General features: G+C 45.2%; 2 protein-coding genes across 2 annotated transcripts; one reads left to right on the plus strand and one right to left on the minus strand.

The window, feature by feature from the left end:
* Positions 1-203: 203 nt before the first annotated feature.
* On the minus strand, positions 204-12,730 carry enc3 (ectodermal-neural cortex 3). Its single transcript, XM_056277250.1, has 4 exons — positions 12,396-12,730; positions 10,242-11,276; positions 9,349-10,125; positions 204-952 (listed from the first exon to the last, which is right to left on the minus strand). Exons 2-3 carry the CDS (start codon positions 11,262-11,264, stop codon positions 9,379-9,381), a joined length of 1,770 nt encoding a protein of 589 aa, XP_056133225.1. The 5' UTR covers positions 11,265-11,276; positions 12,396-12,730; the 3' UTR covers positions 204-952; positions 9,349-9,378.
* A 2,364-nt stretch (positions 12,731-15,094) lies between these two features.
* timm13 (translocase of inner mitochondrial membrane 13 homolog (yeast)) lies at positions 15,095-17,199 on the plus strand. The gene is made up of 3 exons (XM_056277488.1): positions 15,095-15,303; positions 15,557-15,622; positions 15,780-17,199. Exons 1-3 carry the CDS (start codon positions 15,184-15,186, stop codon positions 15,876-15,878), a joined length of 285 nt encoding a protein of 94 aa, XP_056133463.1. The 5' UTR covers positions 15,095-15,183; the 3' UTR covers positions 15,879-17,199.
* Positions 17,200-17,233: the final 34 nt, after the last annotated feature.

Consider the following 17,233-nt stretch of genomic DNA (forward strand, 5'->3'; position numbering starts at 1 on the left):
AATCCAAAATGAACGTCCTGATCAGTCCAATAGTCTAGACCAGTGTTTCCCAACCCAGTCCTCAAGGAACCCCTATCCTGCAATTTTCTTTGCAACCCTGAATAGGTACCTGTTTGTAGTTGTTCAACCAATCAGCAATGAATTATGTCAGATGTTGCACACCTTGCATAATTAAGTGCTGTGAGATGATTGGTTGAGTAAGTACAAGCAGGGCTACCTATGCAGGGTTACAATGAAAATCTGCAGGATAGGGGTTCCCTGAGGACTGGGTTAGGAAATGCTGGTCTAGACTTTTCCAACCTGATCAGTCAGTGACGACACTATTAAGTCCTTAAAGAGGTTGACGAGTCCCTTTTAAATCTGTGGTAACTTAAAAAACAAAACAAAAACAGATGCACAGTTAGTGATACAGTCAGTCAGTTCAGCAGTATTGGGGCATGACAGTCAGTGCTTTTCAACAGCTTACTAGCCCCAGGGAGCAAAAACAGAAAGGGTGCCGACAGTTATTTCCCTTTGAGGCAGAGTTAAGTCCGAGGGGTAGCTGGCAGACCGGCATTCCTAATGCTCAGAGCCCACATCTAAGCTATCTGGCCGTCTCTGGGCTGTAGTCAAGTGTGTTGTATAGACAGTACTGGTGAAGTAACCGGTACTGTGCATTGCACATGGCAACTAGGGCAGCTCAGAGTGGTCGCTACATGGGAAAGTTACACAAGGAACTCCGGCGGGGAGACGCCACAGGCAGGTGGACTGCAGGCCTCTAGTTTCTCGGCCGTCTCCAGGGCCCCGGGCCTTTGGTCTACCCCTGCAGAAAAAAACGTGAATCAGGCTAGATGGACGAACGGCAGGAATACAAAGCCCCCCCCTTCCTCCTCCTCTTCCTCCAAGTGCCCACGAAACATTCCACAGCCATTGAAGGGAGACACACACCTGCATTCCAGACACCATCGCTGATCTGGGGAAAGAGGAAAGAGGGAATACGGACAGGGCGAGAGGGGTGGGGTGGGGGGATGAGACAAAGAGAGAGAGAATAAATGGTTAGGCATCCAAAGAACTCTGAGAAGCTTGCTCCATGAGAATGCTTAACATTTCTATGGAGGCTGACCACATGACCAGCGGGGCAGCCTGGACGTTCTCAGGGATAGGGGAGGAATGCAAAAAACTGCACTCCATCAGGCTGCGGATCAGCTTATCACCATGCCAAATTATCAGCCTTATTCACATAGCGTTAATAATGCCGTAGGACAGGGTATTATTGAGCCAAAGTCCTGCTGGCATGCCAGATATTAGGCAGCGCTAGCCATTTATGTCATTGAGAAATTAATATCTGAGGATGGCAGCAGAGAATACCCCTCTGTGAAAGGGAAGCTTCTCCGCCCTCTATTTTGAGTGCAACAGGAAAGCAGATACTCCAAAACGATCCCCTCGTTATTTTTTTTCACCCCAAATAATACGTGTTGGGATTTTAGTTTCTTTATCCTTGCAACACTTTTCATCTGATTTCTAGTTCCTGCAGCACGTACTAAGCATCAGTCACATTGCACACATTGTGGTGAATTCTTTGGGTTCCAGAGCTGGAATCTCTTCTCATCTCTCTCTATCTGTCTGCCGCCACAGTGAGATATTTTAGCATCCAATTTGCCATCGCTGATGTTAAGATGGAATGCTCCAACAGATCTTTGGGGGATAGGAGAGAAGAGGAGACATGATATTTATCTCTGATTTGCATACTTTCGCCGATAATTCAATTCTGCCGGGATAAATGAAGGACGCGGAGTGTGTGGACGTGTGTGTGTTCTCTGTCCTAAACCAGACAGAAAGCCAACAGTTGCAGTCAGTCTGTGCTGGAGGCTTGTTTGGTTTGCCTAATGAGCTCTCATTACCATGGCTGCCAAGGCAGGCTGATATTACAGAAACCCCTACTTACCCATAAGCATCGGCTACTGCTTCAAACATGCGGCACGAAGCACAATAGCAGCCACCTGACTAACACCGCGTACTACTCACACCACCTACAATTCACACTACCGAGGCAACACATGGTTATAAATAAAAGCTCGACTATAAAGACACAGTACAAAATGGGCATTCTGCAGGTACGCTAACTCCATGGAGGAGGGCTATGTTGGTATATTAGGGCTAGTCTATGCAAGATGTATTACAGTACAGTAGAATGCAAGAGTAGATATTCATGGACCCCAGAAATGGTAGGGGAAAAAAAGTGTTAAGCTTTCTCTAGTTCCCGAGAAGATGTGTTGCCTCGGGACAGAAAAAAAATCACCTAGGATACAGTACATTTACTGCAAAGGCTCCTCCTGATCAAGCCCAAGTAACGCAGCTGTAAAAAAAAAAAAAAAATCATACGCAGCAGCAACCCTGATGGAAGTTTCCATTGCTACTCTGTGTATGTGTGTGTGTGTGTGTGTGTGTGTGTGTGTGTGTGTGTGTGTGTGTGTGTGTGTGTTGTTGCCTCCTCTTAAATTCTGTGGCTGTTTTAATCTTTCAAGTGCGGATGATGTGGAGCACACCCCTCCATCTAAAATACTTGCCCCATGCTGCTCTGCTGCAGCAGCAACAATAGCACTGTTGCACAAGCACTGCAGCTTTACATTGAGTGGTACATCGCTCCACTGCAGTAGGGGTGTTTTTTGTGTTTGTTTGTTTTTTTAAACATGTATGCAGGCATGTGATGCCATCTGCATGATCTCAACAACGAGAAGAACGCACAAGTGCATACATAGGATGAGGATCAACATGCTCATCCCCATTTTACTTTCCCTTTTTCAATAATTAGACAGAGAATGGTTAATCAGTTGGTTTGTGTTTAGAACTGAATTGTCCTTGCCTGACCGGCTTAAAGGGGGGAAAAAGTGTTGTTGCACTGTTGTTGTAATAAACTTGCACAAAGACTTCCATGTCAGATAAAGTCAATGTTAGGAACAGCCGTCTGACATCAACTTTCCCGTCTGACATTATCTAACCTAGTCTCGGTCAGCCATTACACAATAAGGGTCCTGCTGTCACCAGAAATGAGATCCAGACAGTCTCTGTGCTATTACCCGTCATGTCAAGGTCAAGTTAAAAAGAATTTTGCGTTGTGTCAGCAAGGCTGTTCACCTCTCACCCCTGTCTCAAACAGCATCGCAGATGCAAATGGACAGCCAGATGCGACAAACCGGAACAAACATTAGTGAGGTTTGCACTCATTCTGTTGGGCGATTTTTAAAAAAATTTTTATTCGAACCATCCTATAGATTGTTGAACTGTCCACGGCGTGGAAAATGCAAACTGCATGTTGGCTATAACCTGTCCGAGAACTTTGCACACCGCCTGTGTGTATCTATGGGCAAGTCTTGTGTACTTTAATAACCACATACCACTGCCTTAACAGGAGCAGGGTTTCAATGTGTCCCTCAGCCAACCAACCAGCTGGGCAAGGCAGATATGAAATAATTGGAAATGGCATACCAAGGTTCAGCTTGACTACATCTGTCGACACCCATCAGTTAGCATTCTCCTCCACATGGGGACATTGCCAGATTGGGCTCTATAATTATGCTGTAAAACAGGAAAATTATTACCAATACTCGGGCAATTGTTGATGATGGAGGGAATGCTCCCAGCAAGGAATTGCATGTGCACCCTCACCTCAGGGCTGGGTCACATAAATCAAATCACTGACACCTGCATCACCAAAGTGATTTGCTTTGCCTTTAGCTTTGTCAAACCTCTGACTGCATCTGCTCATCGGCATCCACAAGAAGCCTAATTACCCACGACGTACCGCACCAAAGCCAAGCCTCATTCCTTTTAATCTGTCCCTGGTGTCCAACTAGGGCTGTGTCATGTTTACTAATGACCACCTAGAATTACACTGTATTGACTAACATATAAATCAAAACCACACCTCAGACAGATCTGATCAGCAACCATGAGTGTTAAGTATCTCAGGAAGTAGAGCAGCTCGTCTGGTAACTGCAGGGTTGCCGGTTCGATCCTCGGCTCCGCCTGGCAAAAATGCTGAGGTGTCCCTGAGCAAGACACCTAACCCCCATCTGCTCCTGATGAGCTGGTTGTTACCTTGTATGGTTGACACCGCCATTAGCGTATGAGTGTGTGTGTGTGTGTCCAGGTAAATGTGAGGCATTAATTAATTGTAAAGCCCTTGGAATGGCTGTTGCAGCTGAAAAAGCGCTGTATGAAATGCAGTCCAATTATGCAGTCCATTGTAGTTCTAGGGTCTACTGTAACTGTTTTTGATGCCTTCCAAGAATATAATGAGCCATGTCTCACCATGGCTGCGAAATCCTACCGAAAATATTCTCCGGTGCGGGATTACCACTTGTAGAGGGACAAAGACAATCTCTGAGACTGAATACAAGCCACTCCAATGCCACTTTAGAGAGGTAAATATTACATAATTCAGATTAATTACCAAGCGGGCATACCCTATCCAGAACCCAGCTGGCTTGCTGAAAAGGCCCCAGCTACTGTATGACAGCTCGTCTCTTTTTAAGAAGGTAATCAAATTAGTCTGGGTTATTATTCAGCCATTTTAAGCATCCTTTTCCCCTTTTTCCTCTTTGTCACTCACAGCGTGCAGAAAAGGACAATAAAAACTCCATTAGGTTTATGCAAATTTAAGCAGCCATGCCGAATGCTGTAATATGGCAGATTGATTACTCAGGGGGACCAGAGACGACAGAGAGTGTTGGTGCACGTGCTCACTGTGTGCATGTGTGTGTAAGCAGTAAAAATGGATGGGGAAGGAATAGGAGGGAAAGGGGGATAGTTGTTGTACACAGATGCCACAATAAAAAGCTCATTCAGCTTGGAGTTCCTGGTGGCCCTCACAGCGAGGCATTAATAAAACATTAGTATTGAGTGTGTGGGGCCTCTGCACTCCTCCTCCCTGATCCCACTGTGACCTTTCCCTTTTACAGCAGCTGTCTGGGGATGGAGGGAGCCCACCGAGCCCCCCCCCCCACCACCCAATGGCCTTTGACTTCTCCAGGTGTACCCTATCACAAAGCCGTTCGCACCTCATGAGGGCTCCTGTTGAAACCGTTAAAAAAAGAGAATGTGGTGATTTTGTCTGTGTGTGGGGGCGGGGGAGGGGGCAGGAAAAGGGAGGTGGATGACTGACAGGATAGAGGGGTAGTGGCTAACAGTAATTTCTATGGCCTCTACGGTTAACAAGAGATCATGGAGACCGTGTTGAACTTTGTGTGCAAGGATCTCAAGTTACGTCCTGTATGCCGGCCATCTCGTATCCACCAAGGCACAAAAAGGAGCTGGTTAGCTACCAACCCTCAGCGCCCAAAGTGGGTGAAACCCACCCCCTCCACTCAAAAAAAAAAAAAAAAGGGGGGGGGGGAGAAGTACAGCAGCCAAATTGATTATTCATGAGGTTTCATATTTGGTCTAGGCGAGACTCTTCCAAAGTAATTTCTTTCACCCATCTGCACCATAGCAAAAACAAACCATAATAAATCTCACTTTTACAAATACTTTTCCACTAACAGTGGGTTCTGGGCTTGGCCCTGGAGTCTGTGGTTAGTCACATCTGGGGGGAATGCAGAGAGCTAGGAACTAGGTGGTGACACAAAGACTAGAGAGAGGCTGGTGATCACACGCAGCCAAACCAAACTGCCAGGACACCCAAATTGCCTCAACCGCGAGGAGGCATTAACAAATCATTACTAATGGGGATCCAGGCCACACCTTCATTCCTCCCAATTTAGAAGAAGGATGGTTGGCTTTTTAAAGGACAGGCAATGCAAGCAATGCAACGCCTATGTGCGCCTCTGTGTCCATTTGTATGCGCGTGTATGTGCACGTGTGTGTGCACAAGTAGCACGAGTGTAAAACAAGAGTCGCCGCAACAACAACAACACTGGCTGTAGTTGATTTCAGCCCCTCATGAACATGGAGCGTGCACACATGTGCACACGCGCATGCATGTGCACACGCAGGCACACACACACGCAATTATTTCTCTCTCTGACCCCAGTTGAAAGTTGACAGCCTTGGGAGCAAAGTGTATTTTTAGTCAAGAGTTAGTCGCGGCTGCCAAACAGCGCAAAATATAGCTTAGCTTCAGCCTCTCTTACTCACTCTCCTCCTCATCTCCGTTTCTCAATCTGTGTGTGTTTCTAGCTTTGTGCCTCACTCGATCTTTCCCTAAATTTCCTTATTATCCTTTTTCTTTTTTTTGGATGGGGGTGGGGGGTGGGGTGGCATTGATTTTCTTATGCCAGTCCTCTCCTCTCCAGCCCCTTGTCACGGGTGAGAAAGAGACAAGCATCTGAGTGCTGTGGCGTCAGAGGAGAAGTGAAGGATGCCTGCTTAACAAGTGAGGCTTCTGGAAATCCAAGCTTTTTCCATCTCGGCTGTAATTAAACATAAAGACAGTCAGCAGCAGGATGGTAGGTACTGTAAGTCAGAGCACACATGAGGATTTGGTGCCTTGATCTTTCATAGCCAGCCAGGCTGTCTCCATCCCAGACTGAAGCCCCAGCCCAAAAATGTAGTCTAGCGTGAAGGCTGGAGTGGACCCAACTGGTAGCCCCATGCTAGTAATCCCTGAATTTCATCTTATCCAGCTGTTTACTGTAGGCATAAGTCAAGCATAAGCCTTGTGCTGCTCCCTTCCCTCTGTTCATTCATTTATCTGGCCACATTACTCAGCACACAAAAACAGACAGGCATCTGCTACTGAAAAATCATTAACAAAACTATTGTTAGGTGTTGTTTTCAAGCTTTTTAGCAAACCAACAAACATATTTGGATCAATTTACCATCATCCTTAAATAGAAAAACGCACTACAGATCATTACAGTCCTATGGAGCATCTGTGATCTGAGCAGTGTCTTTGTCTTGGTAAACTGTAAAAATTGATTAAGGTTATATTTTTCCAGTAATACAGCTTTAACTTCCTTTCATCTTTTCAATAGTGGTCAATAAAGAACATAAATGATCTGCAGATGATCACCCCCCCCCCCCAAAGTGCTGTGCACCATAATGCAACCTAATGGCCAGGGCATCATGGTGATAAAGGGCTTCTGTGCAGTATTGCAGGATATAATCACTTTAAATGCCTATCGAGTGGAGCGATATAAATAATAAAACACGTGACACCTTAGACTGCCTGTGTAACTGTTAGAATTTCTCATTTTGTCCAAATAAGAAGCTGTTTAGCTGTAAAAGGTTGTTTAAGGGGAACTGTGTTAAAAAAGAAAAAAGAAAAACCTGTGCATAGATGTTTCTTACAGGACTGGGAAATAATTAAATATCTTTTATTTTCTTATCAATGGTACTGTATTGGGCTGAAATTCAGATATTGTCATATTGTGATGTACAATTTTGTCATCCACATTAATGATAAGTGAGAATCTGTTACCAAAGATTTCTCACAAAATGAGGTCCGAAATATCTGAAGGGAGTATTATTGGAAAACTAGTTTTGGTTTGATATTTTCCTTTACATTGCCAAAATGGTTCAATGTGATGAACCTCAGCTGGCATTTTTTTCTACATGTAAGCAGATATTGTGATACGTATTAATACTGTATGACATTCCATGTGATTGTCATGATCATCACCCCCCCCCCATATCACCCAGCACTAGTTTCTTATATTAATAATAAAATGCCCATGTAAATAGTGTATTTTAGTTATCTGAACACTTCATTAGTTCAGACGACCTCCATTCCTGAGTTATTCTGAGCAGCAGAGTTCACATTCATCTGGGTACTTAACGTGCTGCTGCAGGGTTGACGTTGCCGAGAAGTACGCCGGCTAACAACAGTGGGTGCCCTTTGCTCCAGCCCGGTTCTACTATTAGTATTTGTTTTCTTGCTTTGAATGGCCGCGGCTTTATAGCACAGGGAACAGAGATGTACTTTGAACTAGTGAAACCCTATGAGGACAAATTGCTCTTGATAAAAGCATAATGAATCTATTCAGAGAGGTTGGGGGGGAAGAAAAAAAAGACAGTGCTGTTCTTTGTTTGCTTACGGCACAGCATTTTGACTTCAAAACATTATTCTTTTGAAGAGAAAAATTAAAAGTGGGTTGAAAAATGGAGCAGAGCTTGGGGTTTGTAAGAAGTGTAGTGTCTTTGACTAGTGTTGCAAAAGCACCATTTTGCATCTGTTGTATCGATACCAAAACATGGGCCATAGACGGGCCTTGAGTTAGGAAACTTAAAACCAGCTCTACAACCTGCAGGCGCACGTCAAAACAGCTTGGAAAATATATCACTGTGGTTTCTCTTTTCCTAGAACATGCGCGCGCGAGCACACGCGCACACGCGCACACACACACACACACACACACACACACACACACACACACACACACACAAACACACACACACACACACACACACACACAAAAACACACTATGGAAGCTAATCCACCTTAGAGAAAAATTTATCATCTGGTATCTGTGAAAATGATGGACATGAAGCTGTTAAAAAAGCCACCTGTCATTTCTTCAGGCAGAGCCTCCCGCAGGGCAAACGATTTTTCGCAGATATGCTGCACCACCCTTCAAGTCAATCACATTCATATAGCCTTAGTATAAATACTTCCTCCCTTCTCAACCTATTCTGAATTGATTACTGATCTGACTTTATTACCTTCAGTTATCATAGGAGATACTGTTTCACTGTTTCTATGGTCCTGTGTGGCTCAGTTTATAGTGGGCGGCACTACAAACTACCAAGGTTTAGGCTGCTGATTCCTGAGATAAGGCCCCATTTATACCGAAAGATAATTTATAAAAGGCATCCGCCGAATGAGCTAGGTAAAGCAACATTTGTCACACCATTTTTGGTAACTCGCTACAATAAAGGAAGGACACGTTTGAAAGTATTGACTCATGGCAGAAATTCAACTAGCACCCAGGGCCTGCCCTGCGGTGCACCCTGCCCACTTGCCCGCCAGGCCCTACATATACACAGGCCTAATTTCTGCCTCTTGCTCCTGTCAGTGACAAGAGGTCGGGTGTTGTAGCTCTCAGTCTGTAATTACTGGCCGGCCTGACATTCCTCCTGCTTTCTAAACCAAGACTACTCCATGTTTATCCAACACCCAGCCGTCCTGACGGTTAGATAATGTGTAACTGTAACCACTAGCAACCCCGACAACAGTTGGGGGATTTAAAACCGGCTTTGTCCAGATCTAGCCGACATTCACCTGGGCTGAGTTCAGTGAGAAACAGCTGTTTCAGTTATGGGAAAAGAGTTTCTTGTCTGAAAAACAGAACCTTTTTGAAAAAGTATGCCATCAATCACAAATGCCGTTGATATTTCTGTATCAATTTTGGAGAGCTGGGATTACTCACCATGTATCTCAAATGCATGAGCACATCTCCTTAGGCTGGAAGGTACTTCCATGTGCTGACGAAGGCTGTGGGGATGAGGGAGTAGGGTACACTGGTCACACTGTCCCAAGAGTCAGATGAGGGGTCATAACAGTCAAGGGTCTTACACCTCTGTGCCCCGAAGTACCCACCCACCACATAGAGTCTGTTCCCAGAGGCCACAGCATGGCAGCTGATCCGTTTGGCCGTAACATCGCCAAATTTGGACCACTGAAAGGTCTCGCTGTTGAATCTGTATGCAGAGCTGGCTGAGAATTCCGTGTCGCCGCCGATCACGACAACGTGGTTGCCGACAACCGCTGCCGCCGTGTAGCGCCAGAGCTGTGGACAGGCGGCTGGCACCGTCCACCGGTTCTGGCATGGGTCAAAGCACTGGACCTTGGGGAACTTGTCTCTGTTGACGCTTGTGCCTCCAAAGACAAAGAGCTTATTCTTGGCACCGACCACAGCGGCGTTGCTGACCCCTTCTCTGAGAGGAGCCACTAGGGCCCATTTATTGGTCTGAGGGTCGTACTGCTCCACCTGTTTGAGCGACACAGACGGTGAGGCAGGGAAGGAGCCCGCTAAGGAGGTGTGCCCTCCCACAACGTACAGCACATGGTCGAGCTCTGCCGAACCATGTCCGAATCTGGCGACCAGCATAGGAGCCGCCTTAGACCACTCGTCATGCAGTGTGTCATAGACCCAGACATCTTTCGAGGCACCGTTCTCTGACCCACGTCCCCCTGTAACATATACCTGAAACAACAAACGGTATAAGAAACATGATTATAACTATTTTTTAGACACACTCCACTGCTGAAAACTGAATCAACAAGAGCAGATGATGGTTAATAGGAACACTGAATATGTACCTTACAACCAATGGCACAGGCACTGCACTCTTTCCTGGGGCTGGGGATGTCGGTTTTTGGGGTGATCTCCTTGGTCTTGTTGTTAATCATGTAGACCTTATCACACATGAAAGTCTGTCCTCCGAGGAGCAGCAGGGCCTGGTTTACCTTTCTGGGACGGGCACAAAACCCAGTAACAATACCATCATTCTGAAGGATCCTCATCTTACAGCGCACGGCATCTTCTACAATCTCCCGGCCCACCTTGTGGCTCATCACCAGCTCCTCTGAGGCTACGTTATTCAGCAGGTACGTTTCAGGGAGCAACGCCAGACGGACGCAGCGTAAAAGCTCTGGTAGCTCACTGAGCCTCTGCTCCATATCAGCCTTGACCCAGTCGATGACGGCCTCGTACACCAAGCTCTCATCCTCTACCTCTAGCTCTTCACTAAAGATCAGCTCCTGCACTTTGTCTCTGGGCAGGCTGAGGAAGTCCTCTGTCCTGTAGAGGGAAGCAAAATTTGCGAGGCACATCTTCCAGGAGAGCTCATAGAGTCTCTGGCACTGGTGGGCGTCTGACAGGAGCATCATCCCCAGGCAGTTGGACTGGTGGAGGTTCTTTTCAAGAAACTCAGCCGCTGCGTCCCTGATGTCATGAAACTGGAGCATGTCACCGGCTTCCAGCAGTGACTCAGCATTTTCTTCATTGATGATGACTCGGGCTGAGTAAGCATAGTCGAGCAGGAGCTCCAGTACCTCCGGGTGGAGAGTCTCGTTGAAGTTGACCTCCTTATCACGAGTCTCTCGAAGCCCATTACTAAACATGGCTTCAAAGTAACGGCTACAGGAGGCCAGGACAGCCCGATGGCATTGGAAGGCGCGGTTACCAGCCCTCAAAACAACATCTGTGAACACTCTCCTTTTGCGGAGCAAGTTGAGCTGCGTCAACAGGCTGTCTGCATGTGATGTTTTGTGGAACAGCTGGATGTTCATGGAGCCGGAACTGGTTCGGGACTTCCTGTTTTCGTGGCTGCTGACAGACATTGTGACTTGGACCTGGGGAAGGAAATAACTTATCAGTGGAAACACTTGCTCTACTATATCACTTTTTCCATCAACCCTGGAGGAAAAGAAAGAAAAAATTTCACGCACACTCCCTTTGATATGGACACATCTGTACAACAGCAAACATTACTCTCCCTTCATAGTTCACAGACCGGAAAACGGTAAAAAGACAACTCGAAACAATACATCAACCAGTCTCATATCAGTATAATGAATGAAATCGGAAACAAACCAGACTCTACAGAGATAAGAGTCATTACCACTATCAAATCATATGCCAGATCTAATCCATTCTTGATAACAATGGCAACAAATAAATTAATATTACGTATCTCTGGCTTTTAATCTTAAGTGAGCACCTGGGTTTGATTCTGAACGTTTCTCTCTGCCTCTATTAACATTACATGCATGTGAATCACCTCCCAACCACATTCCAAGCCAATAAAATCCTGCCAGCCTGTTCTGTTCCCTCGATGGCTGCAAAAGGCAAAGCTTTCAAGCCTACATAAGATCTAACACATCTCAGAAGAGCTCTTTGAGCATAAAATTATGCAAGAACTGTGTAACAGATGAAACTATCTTTTTTTTATCATCTTGTGATGGATTAAGCACATATGCAACAGTCTAACACGTCCAAGACAATATAACATTCTATAGCTTGATAGCTCTATCTCGCTCTCTCACACACACGCAAACATTATATATATATATACACACACACACACACACACACACACACACACACACACATACACATACATATATGATGTTTTAGCAATGCAAAGTATCTTTTTGCTTATATTTTATCAAGATCAACTTTTTACGGAAACAGGAACCCTGGACTTCAGTGGAGGGGATTTAAATCAAACCCAGCGTGAAATCCATTGGTTTTGTGCAGTAAATGTAAAGCGTGCTCAGCAGTTCAGCCTGCTCTCAACTTTCCTCCGAAGTTAGCAGCCTGCAGACATTCACACGGCCGGCTGCAGCTCCGGGATCGAAGGGTCGGATGTTGCAACACGTATGTAAGACTAAAGTCATCACAATTCGGAAATGTCACACAAGCACATCTCTTGGATATCGATTGCGACGAAGATCTACAACAATGCTTACCGAGTTTTCCACTTTTCTTCTTCTTCCTCCTCTTTTAAACAACCGCCGGAGCACAGAGCGGATCCGGGGACTTTCTGAAAGCAGCAACTTGCTTCGGTTGTTTCTCGCAGAATTCAAAGGACTTGTCCGCGTGTTTTCCGATTCCCGTTCAAAACAATGCGATGTTTAAAAAACCCGGAACGAGGACGACCCATCGGTCTCGCTTTCTTCGTTTTCGACTCCGCGTGTAAAATGGTAATGAAGTTTTCGTATTGTTTCCCCCCCCCCTGTTTTCTTTTTGCTTGTTCCCAAGTCTCTCTCGGTGAGGCCAGAAACACGCGAAGGAGCAGCCGCTGGGTTTTGCGCTGAAGAAGAGCAAAGGCACCGATAGTGTTTCTGCTGGCTCCTCCTCCTCCTCATCCCGCTATCAGCGCCGTTTGTCCAATGGAGAAATGGGCTGAAACACACCGCAGTTTCCCCATTCTGTGTATATGCCCGAACACCACACACACACACACACACACACACACACACACACACACACACACACACACACACACACACACACACATCTCACTGTCTGTGCAGGCTTCAAACGAACGAGCCTGTCGAGACATTGTTCTGATTTTGTCTTGTCTGATGCTGTCTGACATCGGGTCGGGCACTACATTTCCCCTGCTTAGGGTCTTAATGAGAGGACCACGGGTTTACTGTATTCAGCCACATTCCCGGCATTTTATGAAGGATTTGATCAGTCATGAGGTTTGCAGGAATTCCTCAAAAATGTCTCACAATTCCCACCAGACCATCCTTTCTTTGTATGAGAGCTACAGGCAGGGGGGAAGGGGGCTACTTAGTTACATCAAATACCAGTATTTCAAAATGGAGATAAACTGTTGAAATACTGTGAGGACTAAATCACCAGTGTTTTCATACATGGGGTCTAGACTTGCACCAACAATAGAGATTCTGGGGACATGGCGGGGTCGACTGGCCATCCAGAAACTGGGTAAGTGTGAGAGACTGGTAGCCCACTAACTCCACCCATCTTCAAAGCATTGTGGTGCCTTGGTTCACCACCATGACCATCAACACCGCAAGCACCATGACCAGCTGGCCCAGTCGATGCCACACTGCTCAGGTTTCTCTCTCTCTCTCTCTCTCTCTCTCTCTCTCTCTCTCTCTCTCTCTCTCTCTCTCTCTCTCTCTCTCTCTCTCTCTCTCTCTCTCTCTCTCTCTCTCTCTCTCTCTCTCTCTCTCTCTCTCTCTCTCTCTCGCTCTCCCCCCCCCCCCGCTTCAACTGCTTTTGAAGACTAAAAGCTGCTCCCTGTTCCTCAGCAGCACGAATTTTGAATTTACGGGAGCTTGTGTGTGAGTGTGCTTTAGAAAAAGACAGAAATAGACATTCAACCGGCCAGCTATATTTTATGTTCCATAATTTCCCTCTTAACTAGACATTTACATTCTACTCATGTTTCAAGTGCCTATATGCCGGTGTCATGAAGAGAGCACTGTGGGTCAAACATAATCTCACAGTTTGATACTCAAACATACACTGAAAACCACCACTGCCAGTCCTCATTGACCTCACAACCCAAATGTTTTCATACACACAAGTGTGCCAAAAGGAGATTAAGAATTTAAGAAGATTAGTTTAATGAACTCATGATTGTAATCTAGGGTTAATTCATTTTGCTGCACTTTAACCCCCCTCCCCCTTTCTCTCTCCAACCCCCATGGCTTGAGGCCAAACTGATCTGTGCTGTCAACATGTATTGTGTGTCTGTGTGTGTGGGAATATATTGGACGACTGATCATTAATTACTTTTGGGCAGGCACGCCACCACTCAGGCCCCCCACAACTATTATTCAGTCCTCCCAGCAATGCAACAACCCACTCAGAGGGAGGCAGCTTGGGTGACACCAACTGTCACTCCATTGTCACTTGTACTGTAGTATACTGTACTGCTCTGTACTGCATATTCATTCACTCATAGCAGGTGGTCGGCTAAGTGAGGTCATCTTGTCTGCAACATAAGGAGAGGGGTCCAATGAGGGGTTGTCCTCATGTCTGGGCCTATACCCCAAAACACTGCAACGGTTCCAAATGTCTGTTTACGCATGCAGTCCAATTCCTTGTCTCTGTAGTTGATTTTTTAGCCATTAATTACCCATTAACCAGGGCATGTGGGCTGAGAAGTCATGCTTATTTACAATACCTCAAACACAATACCTACCTTGCCTGTGGCTGGACGAACTACTTTGCGGAATATAAGTCAAATATAGCATAATTCAACCAGTTACGCATCTAGCACTTTACTTTTATATACTTGGATTGGATTTTAAACTAATCTGATCGATGCCACTGAGGAAGTTGTACATTGGGATACACTGCCACCACGTGGTAACTAAGTGTATGCGCGTCCAGGTGCGCCAACGCGTTTGTGTACTGCAAATTTCAGCTGCTCCCGTTAGGGGTCGCAACAGCGGATCATCCATACGCCCACGCGTTTGTACCTGTTCATAAATTGTATTTGACGCGCAGATATTTAAATATGCGGGCGCATTGTGATACATATATATCATGCATACAATACATTTTCTAATTTCGTAGCGCCTCAGTATCTCTTTAAACTAAATCACACGGTTAAAACTACACGTCCTATGGCTATGCACGAACAGCCCTTACGGAAGTGACGCATGCAGACTTCCGGCGGGCTCAAGGGCACCTAAAGTTAGCCAACGTAACTGTGGTTTCCAACACGTGCGGAAACAGGGGATTGATAACTTAGAAGACTTTAAGATAGAAATGGACGGCTTTGGTTCAGACTTCTCGGCAGGCGGAGCAGGTGGCAAGGTGGATACCGGGATGATCATGGAACAAGTAAAGGTTCAGATTGCGGTGGCTAACGCGCAGGAGCTCCTGCAGGTAAATCAATGGGCAATTTTTTTCCTGGATAACAATGACGAGTTAACAGCTAACCTTTTCTTCTATTGTTTATCCGTCGTGGTTTACAAGAAACTAGAGACCTGGTTGAAGAGATATATATCTGATAAGCCAGCTGTCTCGTTGGCTCATATGCTTGCACAAGCTTGTGTCGTTCTTAACTGTATCGTTCTGGTCGCTTGAGATGCCCCCCCTCCAGAAAGTCGACTAACCTCTTCATGCCATCATGTTACAGAGAATGACAGACAAGTGCTTCAAGTGCGTAAGCAAACCGGGAAGCTCGTTGGATAACTCTGAACAGGTATGCAGGTGTCTTTGCTCCCATAGTTTTACTACTGCGTACCTAACCTAATGACTTGACTAGTTTCACATCATGTTTCATACATTTCTTTGCTTTTCAAGAAGTTGCTATGTGCTTAAGTGGATTGTGCAGATATTTCTTTTTGTTGTTATTGCAGAAATGTATTGCCATGTGCATGGACCGGTATATGGATTCTTGGAACACAGTGTCCCGTACCTACAACGCCCGGCTACAGAGAGAAAGAAACCGCATATGAACATCCTCCCCTCATCTGTTCCGCCCTCAGGCCAACTGCACCTTGACTTCTGTGAGGAGAAACTGGTGAGCAATCCAAGGTTGCCAACTGTGCAGGGCTGTCACAGCAATAGCACACCATCAACTTCTCTGTGATGTTATGTCACAGACAGGCTTGGAAAGCCTGTGAAATCTAGCCATAACAATATGTGGAAATGTTCATTTCACACTGCTTTGGTTTTACAATGATGTTTGCATATGATAGTTATTTAATGTTTTTTATGTGATATAGAAACAGTGATTTAGTTAACAACTCAAAAAGGCACACAAGCAGCAATTAATTAACTCACAATGAAGTAGCAAAGCACCGTGGCCTTTGTTATTTTGAAATATTCCAATTGGCATTTGGGTTTACCACATATTGTACAGAACATTTTATTCCTTTCCTAACTTTCTCAATTATCACTGTAAGCCTGAATATATCACAAGTTCCAGAGCCTGTAAGAAGGGGACACATGATACAGATTTACATTAAGACGGGGATAAATTGGGGATCAAATCATCGATGCTCTGCAAATGTTTCCCAAAAATTGTCAACGTGGTGCCCATTATTTTGTCACACTGTGTGAGTGTGTGTGCGCACGTGTGTGTGCATGCATGGAAAGTGAGAGAATTGAGCAAGGCAAAGAAACAACTAGTCTAACAAAAGGTTGGTACAGGCTTTCCTTACCATGCTGTTACTTCAAAGATGTATTTTAATTCACCAGGATGAACTAAGGAGCAACTTTTTGTTTTCTTAACCGTGAATCTGGCAGTCAAAAGTCTCCGAAGTCCTATACCAGAGTACGCCTTGAGAACAAAACTGTTTTGTCTGACCTGTTTTCTAAGTTGTCACTCTATCTGCTGCCCTCGACAGTAGTGGGCTTGTTTCAGTTGGGTCTGCCTTGCTGCAGACAGGGTACTGAACCTTTCTCAGCTTTGTGTGGACGGTTTGTCAAATATCTGGAACCAAAATCCTTCTTTCATCTTGTTGAATTTGTGTAAGGAAGAGACAAAAAAGTCTGCATACTGATAGCTGAACTGTGATATATGTTTGGAGGAGCATGTTTGATTGAATGACGGTGTTTTTCATGAGAAATCAATAAATCCTGTCAGTTTAATTTGAATTTTGTTTTTTTTTATCAGTGTTCTCATAAAGAATGCACTCGTGTCAGCGAGGAAACCAGCAGTTTGTAGTTTTTACAAAGCGTGGTTCATGTGTGTTTACTACATTTTTAAGATGCTGTTAGTAGCTACTCCTCTAGATGAAATATATTTTTTGCCAGATGAACCGACTCTTGAGATTTCCCCATTTTGCCACTCAGTCAAAAAAAATTC

This window comes from Lampris incognitus, chromosome 3 (assembly GCF_029633865.1).
Source record: "Lampris incognitus isolate fLamInc1 chromosome 3, fLamInc1.hap2, whole genome shotgun sequence".
NCBI lineage: Eukaryota > Metazoa > Chordata > Actinopteri > Lampriformes > Lampridae > Lampris > Lampris incognitus.